At 35.2% G+C, this 8827-nt stretch overlaps 1 protein-coding gene and 1 pseudogene across 3 annotated transcripts; both read left to right on the plus strand.

Moving 5' to 3' along the window:
- The first annotated feature begins 2910 nt into the window (after positions 1-2910).
- Positions 2911-4639, plus strand: LOC106342080 (UPF0481 protein At3g47200-like). 3 transcript variants are annotated; one of them, XM_013780900.1, is made up of 3 exons: positions 2911-2996; positions 3091-4118; positions 4203-4639. In XM_013780900.1, the coding sequence occupies exons 2-3, from the start codon at positions 3101-3103 to the stop codon at positions 4481-4483; spliced, it is 1299 nt and encodes a 432-aa protein (XP_013636354.1). In that variant the 5' UTR covers positions 2911-2996; positions 3091-3100; the 3' UTR covers positions 4484-4639. The 3 variants fall into 3 exon arrangements, with proteins under 3 accessions (XP_013636354.1, XP_013636352.1, XP_013636353.1); XM_013780899.1 differs by having other exon boundaries at positions 2914-3012; XM_013780898.1 differs by having other exon boundaries at positions 2912-4118.
- A 981-nt stretch (positions 4640-5620) lies between these two features.
- LOC106338537 overlaps positions 5621-8827 on the plus strand; it is a 6359-nt pseudogene continuing 3152 nt past the window's right edge.

Here is an 8827-nt window from a genome sequence, read left to right on the forward strand (position 1 = left end):
TAAAATCCATTGATTGTTAAACCCTAATTGCATGATTAATTGAATCCATTTTTGCTAGTCTTGATAACCCATAATATTATGAAGACGTAGAAATAGTATTGCTGAGACTTGCTAGAAATTGACTGATTGATTAAATACCTTTAAGATTGATAGTTTCATTGTCCTCATAAGATTGAAATCCGAATTGATTGTTTTTAAGAGTAAGGCCGCATGAAATTATAATGTTAACAATGTTTTTAAAATGTTATATATTTAAAATATTAAATGTAACTAACCAAATAGATGTTTTTAAAATGTTATATATTTAAAATATTAAATGTAACTAACCAAATAGATGTAATTAATGAAATAGACTGACTTTTTATGGTACATTAAAATTGTAGTTTTCTTTTAGTAGAGAAGATTAGTTTTCTAAACTTCATCATGATTATAAACTATTCGTTTCTGTTTTTTTGTAGCATAATGTTAGGAAATGATTTGGTTGTTTTAGATAATATTGACAGAGTTTTTAAAACTATAGGAAGATGAAAAAAACTGTTTCTGTTTTTTGTTAGCTTAATGATGAATTTTTTTGTTTGTTCTAGTTAAGATTGTTAGAATGTAAGTTAAAAAAACATTAACGAGTTTTATTTTATATGAAAATTTGGTAATTCCATACAACATTGTTTGTCACATTCCATTTCAATGTGTCTGTATTATTTTTAGATATTGGAAAGAATAATAAATTCAAATACCGAATAACTAAGAGAAAATATTGCCATTGGAAACTTAATGAGTATATAAGACGAATGTGTTAATCGACCTTAATTACACAAACTTGACAATACTGTAAAGCATTCTCACAATTGTTTACAATGGCTGGTAGTAGCCAATTTTTGGTTTCCTTTTCGCCGGGATCTGCTCGAAAATTCTCAACAGGTTTTGTCCGTCGGAAATTCCATCGAGAATGACTTTGTTTTCTTGGAGTATATTTAAAACTCTAAATTTAATCTTGATATAATGGCCAACAACCAATTCCCCTAGAGCATTTATTTTTGTTATTAGTTACCCCATTGATGAAAGATCCATAACAAATTCCGTACTTACTCTATATTTAATTTTAACTAGATCTTGATCCGCACATCCGTGCAGATTTTTTCTTTCTATAATAAAAATTTTAGTTTATATAACAAAATTTATTTGTAACTTAATGTAATTTAGTGTTATATATTATATAACTTTATAATACCTATTTTTATATGGTTTATATATTATTACTATAAATTTTGTATTTTTGTAACAAATTATTTTGAAAGCATTATTACGTATACTTTACATATTGTTTTCTAAACAAAATTTATATAGAAGCAAATTAAATTGGACTTATATATAGTAGATAAGAGAAAATTTGAGATACCATTAAAACAACAAAAAATGTTTTTTTAAACAATAATACAATGTACTTCAAAATAATTTTGTAGTAAAGATGAGAATAATTTCATTAACATAATTTCAAGTAAAGATGATAAATTACTAAAAAACAATAGTTAGATAAACAAGTTTTTTATCTATTTAAAATAGAAATGAATCTTTCTAACAAAAAATCTTTTTAAAATCTTTGTAAAATGTATTTTTTGAAAATTAATCAATTTATTTTCTATAATTTTAATTTTTTTATAATTATTTATTGATGGAATAATATATTTTCGAAATTATGCAGACTTAATAATATTTTGATGGAACAAAAAGAAAATTAAATATGTTGTTAGGATTTTATTAAAAAAAATAATAATAATATAACCAACTTTTTAGGAGATGATCCTTTAAAAAAATATCACATATGAAAAAAAATATGATTTTTATTTTAATAGTATAGATGAAATCAACTATTGATACACCAAGATAAAGGACATATATGGAGACCTGCACGTCAAATCCATGATCAAATAGTATGGCTGTGGATTTGATTGGTATACTCGGAATTTTTTTTTTTTTTTGTGAACTACTCGAAAACTAACATGGAGTAAAAAAGAGATGAAAGAGAAAAAAAATAGAGTAAATTGTTTTACTCTAACTAAACTCAAAGTAAAATTGTGTGTTTGTTCTTTTAAAATAGTAACTAAAATAAATAGGTGAAATAGTATTTCATTTGATTGATAAATTCTCAGTGGAATTTGGAATAATGTAAAATTTAAAGTAAATATTTACTCTATGTCAACCACACAATCACAGTCTATATAAACCAAAGGTATCAAAAAATTGAAATTCAAAACCATGAAAAATAGAAAAAACTTCAAGTAACCCTAAGATACACCACCACTCACCTATAGACTAATTGTACTAATCATAAATTAACATTAAATTAAATCGGTTATACTAGTTAAACAAAATTCTGGATAATACATAATTGAATGATTTGCTTACTTGTGCATAGGATCTTCCAAGTATATTGCAGTTTTTGTATTAAGTGTTTTCTCAATAATTGCAACTATTAGTACCAAAATTTTCAGGAAAGACCTAACGTGGAAAACGTGAGGTTTGGATAGGTTAGTTGAAACTTGAAAGAAATCGAATTACCGATGGACAGCTGGGCAGACAAAGCCTAAGAAACTCGGTAATAAATAGTGTAGTTAGAGCATGATTAATGCTCGGGTTGGGCCTAATATGGGGAACCAAAATAAATTCTTATAAAAAGACCAAAATTTTCAAATGAAAAGAAGTGTTTTGTCGGTAAGCTGTGAAATGAGTTTGCTACTATTTCACATCTCTATTTTTTTTTAATAAAAGGGCTAGTATCTGACATTTAATTACATTATATTGTGAAAGTATAGTCAACGACTTTGTATTCACTATTCCGAACAACAAAAAATCTAGTAAAATCCATGAATCAATTTCCACTTTGGACTTCTTACAAAAATGTAGTTCTATAAAGAGGGGACAAAATAACATATCATTTGTGAATAAGCTCAAGGTTTTATCCAGCTTTGACATACAACATTTCTTTTTTTCTCCCAAGAGTGAGTAAATTCGAAAGTAATAATTCGTCCCTCCTAAACTTGATAATCTCATAGCTTCCTCAATTGCTTCACTGAACTTGTTCTAAAAGTTAAGGTTTTGGAATATGGACGTTAACCAGCCGAGAGAGATGTATCCAGGGATGTGGCGGTATCCTATGAATCCCGAGTTTTGTTGTATCTACAGAGTCCCGAACCGTCTACGTGAAGTAAACCCAGAACCCTACACGCCTCAACTAGTCCTCATTGGACCTCTTCACCATTCAGTAAAATCTCAAGCTCTCAAGGCTCTTTATCTTGGAGATGATATCACATACACAAAGTCAATGGCCTACTTAGACATGGAAGAGCATAAGAAGACTTACCTAGCAGAATTCGCAGCAAGGATTGAAGGGGAAACCACCATCGATGAATTAAGAAGAATGATCAAAGAAGAGGAAGAGACAATCAGGGCAAGCTATCAAGAATCAACAGCATGGATTCAATCCCCAGAATTCGTGGAGATGGTCCTCCACGACTCTGTTTTCATTATAGAGTTCATACTGAGGTTTAGCGGAGTAGTAGATAAGAATGGAGATCCTCTCCTGGCCGGTCTATCTCTTGGAATCACAGTCTATTATGATCTCATCTTGCTCGAGAACCAGCTTCCTTTTTTTATCCTTGAGAAACTCTTCAATCCAATTGTCACAAGAATCTGGCCGCACCTTACATTCCGGGACCTAATCATCATCTTCTTCGGATTCCAAGGTAAAATCCGAAGGAGTTCCAAATTTAAACATTTCACTGATTTGATCAGGTGTGTTCGCGTGGAGACACTTCCTAACCTTGATGTTTGGAAATCGAAATCCAAACCCATAAAGCATATGTATAATGCGGATAAGCTAGATAGTGGGGGAGTAAAATTTAAGGCAGTAGGAGATGAGTTATCGTTATGTGTGAGCTTCAAGAATGGTTGTTTGAAGATTCCTTGTCTGACGGTTGATGACAGCCTTGAGATGAAACTAAGAAACATAATGGCTCTTGAGCAGTGCCATTACCCTAACAACGCCCGCGTATGTAGCTACGCCTTATTCCTAGATTATCTAATTGACACTGATAAAGACGTTGACTTGCTTCTCGAGAAAGGTAGCTCATTTATCCTTATTTATATCAGTATAAATATAAAATGTGTGTGTATTGAATGATTTGTGGTGGTTTCGGGTTTGAAAGGAATACTAAAAAGTTGGATTAGGCAACCCGCTAAAGTTGCGCAGATGGTGAACAAGCTCGTGACAGGCATCGTAGATACTGGTTCTTACTATCATGACATAGCGGGTGAAGTGAACGAGTACTATAGAAACCTTGTGAATAGGTCAAAGGCCATCCTCAAACGTGTGTATTTTGGTAACCCGTGGACAGGGACAGCCACCATTGCAGCTACGTTTCTATTAGTGATGACACTTATCCAGACTTGGGCATCAATCGTTCAGGTTAAGGAGAACGAACCTTAGAGATGCAATATCTCTATCTCTAGATCGTTTCCACTTTCCAACTTTGTCGTGGGTACTACGTTATTTCTACAATCTTGCAGATTAATAATATTCTTCTTCTGTATTTTCTACCTCTCTTTTATGTTAGTTAATCTGTATCCTGAAGCTATTATGACATTGGTATAAGAGTCGTTATGATAATGTTTTAGATGATACCACATGAGATTTCACAAAAAAGAAGAAGAACAAAGTATAAGACATGCTCGAACCACTAGCAGCAACCAAGAAAATTACATAGTTTCACTCGATGCATGAAACTACCGAAGAGTTGTTCCTTAATCGTCTCCTAGTTCAATTGAATAACACTGGAAGTCATTCTAAAATCCAAATAATTCAATTCCATTAAATGTTAATATTCAATAACCCGATTGGTTTCTATCTTATAATATTGGGGATAACCGAACCGAACCGGAATCGAATCAATAACCTAATGGGAACCTGAAATATAATATATATTTAAAATACTATGTATGTTTAGATTTAAATAACCAAAATATTTAAAGTCTATTATAAATCTCAAAAAGTTAGATAAAATTTAAATTCAATGCTGAAATATTCAAATCTCATTGGTTATAGTTTTAAAATTTAACAATATTTTTGTAAAATTTAACCTTATACTTTAATTTTTTTTGGTAGTTTAAAAATTTTGAATACTTTTGGGGTACTTCAAATATTTATTATTCTAGTAATTCATGTAGTTTGGCTATTTTGGTATTTTTGGGCAGTTTGGATACAAAAGTAATCGGAACCGAATCGGACCAGATAATATTTTGGGTATTTACCAGTCCCTGAAATAATTATTCATACCAAACAGATTTAAGGGTGGTTCTTGTTTGGTTACCTCCAATCCAAAACCAAAAATCCAAAATCCAAATTAACCGAAAACCGAATGTTTGTCCAGCATCTTGGAGCTAAGTACATCATAAGTGGAAAGAGATCAATGATTTTTAACTGATTTTAAGAGGACTAACCAGGTGGATCCCGTGGCGCTAAAAGAAGCTACACATGTGGTGGTTATCGCCGACGAAGAGTGATGTGATGCACCAAGTCTTTAAATTCATTAGAATTTCACAATAAATCCAGTTGACGTTTTTGCCCATGTTTCGAAGTGGAGAAGTTTTGGTAATGCAGCAACCAGAACTCTAAGCATCATAAGAGTTATGGAGAATCCTAGGGAGTCTCTTAAGTCTACTACTCAATAAGTTCATTTGGCTATGCCCATGACCGTCCCTATTGCAACCATTAGCCTAACATCCTAGATAAAATTATTGTAGGGCAAGTGGTATCACTATTGTCTCTTTGCTTTAGCTGTTGTGGAGGCGAATTTTCTTGGTGATAAAATTATTGTAGGGTAAGTGGTAACACCCTCTTCTTTTGTGTTGAATAATGCATTGAATCTGTTGGGCCTTAGTCTTTTTTTGAGGCCCACTAGTGCTAGGATTTTCCGGAACACAACTATATATATTTTTTGCCTCTTCTAAACCTAGTTAGCAGCCTTAGAGAAACTAGATCTGATCTTCTTGTAGACAGATCTCTGTAATTCCTCCATCAATAAAATATCTCTTTGCCCGTGGACGTAGCCGTTAGGGGTGAACCACGTTAAATCTCTGTGTCTTTCTTTATTGTTTATCCATCTGTTAATCTCTATCTTCTCACATCCGTCACAACAAACTGGTATCAGAGCTTCGGGTTGAATCTGGTGAGAAGATGTCTGGGATGAATATGAAGATCGACAAGTTTACTGGAAGGAACAGTTTCAGTCTCTGGCAAATCAAGATGAAGGCGTTGCTGAAGCAACAAGGTCTTTGGGCACCGCTGTTAGGGAAGAAGGTTGAACCTGTTACTACTGAGATGGAGGTTACTGAAGAGAAGGCGTTATCAACAATTTTGTTGTGTCTGGCAGATGAGATCATCATCGAAGTTTCCGGTGTTGATGCTGCAGCTGATTTGTGGTCGAAGTTAGAGAGTCTATACATGACGAAGTCTCTGACTAAGAAGCTACTTCTGAAACAACGTCTTTTCTCTCTGAGGATGCAAGAAGGTACACAACTCCAAGATCATCTTGACAGTCTAAATTCCATCTTGTTGGATCTGAGGAATATTGATGTTAAGGTGGAAGATGAGGATGCGGCACTGATTTTGTTGGTATCACTACCAAACTCCTATGAGAACTTTGTTCAGTTATTCATAGGGAGTAAGGATACAATGAGTTTGGAGGAAGTCAGGTCAGCACTTCATAGCAGGGAGTTGCGACACAAGGCATCTGCTTCTGGTACAGACGACCAAGCTTCTGGGTTGTTTGTAGGTGGTGGAAAGAGCTTTGGAAAAGGCAAGAATTCGAAAGACAAAAGGTCGATAAACTAACTGATATTTGCAATTACTGCAAAGAGAAAGGACATTGGAAATCTGATTGTCCTAAGAAGAAGAAGCAGACTGGTAAGTGGAAAAAATCTCATAGGAGTTAGGATGAATCGCGATGTAAGAAGCTTGGTTTTGATACATAAAGTAGTGGAGAATCACTAGTAAGTGAAAAAAATCTCATAGGAGTTAGGATGAAGAAGCTATCTCACTTTCAAATCAGGTGATCCCAGTTTTCCAGTTTGGGAATATGACAACTTCTTATGTATCAAAATCAAGCAGGCTAAATCTGATGAAGTGATTGCGCTGGTTGCTCATGGAAAAACACATCCTAGAGATGGGTGGGTCCTGGACACAGGCACATCTTATCATATGTGTCCAAGGAGAGAATGGTTCTCAGAGTATGAGGCAGTGACTGATGGCAAGATCAAGATGGAGAATGAACCAGACATTGCTGGAGAGAGCGAGGTGTATGCTTTCTAATGCTGGTTTAGAGAAGAGGTTTTGGGCTGAGGCAGTGAACACAACTAGTTATTTGATCAATCTTGGACCGCATACAGGGATCGAGTGTCGAATACCTAATGAGGTTTTGTCAGGTAGATCTGCTGATTATTCTATTCTGAGAGTCTTTGGTTTTGGAAGGTTCTATGGTTTCAAGTTCAGCAAATGTTGTGGCATATGAGGCTTGGACATATGGGCGAGCGTGGGATGCGGATTCTGTCGAAGCAGGATCTTCTTTGTTGTCATAAGACCAAGAGCCTTGAGTTCTGTGAGCACTGTGTGTTTGGGAAACTGCACAGAAAGAAGTTTCCTAAGGTTGTTCATAAAACAAAAGGCACGTTGGGTTACATCCATTCAGATTGTTGGGGTCTCTCCAAGGTGGAGTCGCTGAAGGGTCACAGGTATTTTGTGTCCATGATTGATGACTATTCGAGGAAGACTTGGATAACATTCATGAAGCACAAAAGTGAAGCTTTCAACAGCTTTAAGGAGTGGAAGATACTGGTGGAGAATCAAACTGAGAAGAAGATTAAGAGTCGTCGTACTGATAATGGTCTGAAATTCTGTTCAACAGAGTTCAATCAGTTCTGTAAGGATGCAGGGATTGCTAGGCATCATACAATCAGGTATACACCACAGCAGAATGGTGTAGCAGAGAGAATGAACCAGACATTGCTGGAGAGAGCGAGGTGCATGCTTTCTAATGCTTGTTTAGAGAAGAGGTTTTGCGCTGAGGTAGTGAACACGACTTGTTATTTGATCAATCTTGGACCGCATACAGGGATCGAGTGTCGAATACCTAATGAGTTCTGGTCAGGCAGATCTGCTGATTATTCTATTCTGAGAGTCTTTGGTTGCACGGTTTACTATCATGTTAATGAAGGAAAGCTAGAACCAAGAGCGAAGAAGGGAGTGTTTATGGGCTATGGAGATGGTGTAAAGGGATACAAAGTTTGGTCTCCATCTGAGAAACGGGTTGTTATGAGCAGGAACATTGTGTTTGATGAGAGTTCTATGTTCAAAGTTTCAGCTGAGTCCATTTCAAAAGCAGAGCAGGAGGATGTTGACAAGCAGGTGGAGCTGCAGGGAGTGCAGTCAGACTACCCATGATCGACCGATCCAATGTCAGGGAGCGATCGATCTACGCCAGACACAGGATTGGGCGATGGCAGAGATCTCTGATCGATGTCCGACAACACGAGATTGATCGATCCTCAGGAAGAGAGCGAGCGATCGACGTCTGATGAGCAGCCTCAATCTTCCAATTCTGGAAATCAACGTATTGGGTCTGAAAAACGCAGTATTGCTAAAGACAGACCAAGGAGAGTTGATGTTAGACCACCAGAGAGATATCGGTTTGAAGATATGGTGGGTTAAGTACTACAGGTTGCAGAGGAAGTGGACACTTACGAGCCGTCTACTTACAGAGAAGCCATTTCAAGTTAT

This window comes from Brassica oleracea, chromosome C4 (genome assembly GCF_000695525.1).
Source record: "Brassica oleracea var. oleracea cultivar TO1000 chromosome C4, BOL, whole genome shotgun sequence".
Taxonomy (NCBI): domain Eukaryota; kingdom Viridiplantae; phylum Streptophyta; class Magnoliopsida; order Brassicales; family Brassicaceae; genus Brassica; species Brassica oleracea.

What these genes read in the sequence shown, in the direction of transcription:
- LOC106342080 (XM_013780900.1), top strand. Translation starts at nt 3,101, where the DNA reads ATGGACGTTAACCAGCCGAGAGAGATGTATCCAGGGATGTGGCGGTAT. An exon ending in TGACTTGCTTCTCGAGAAAG is followed by an intron (nt 4,119 to 4,202) that starts GTAGCTCATTTA and finishes CGGGTTTGAAAG; the next exon opens with GAATACTAAAAAGTTGGATT.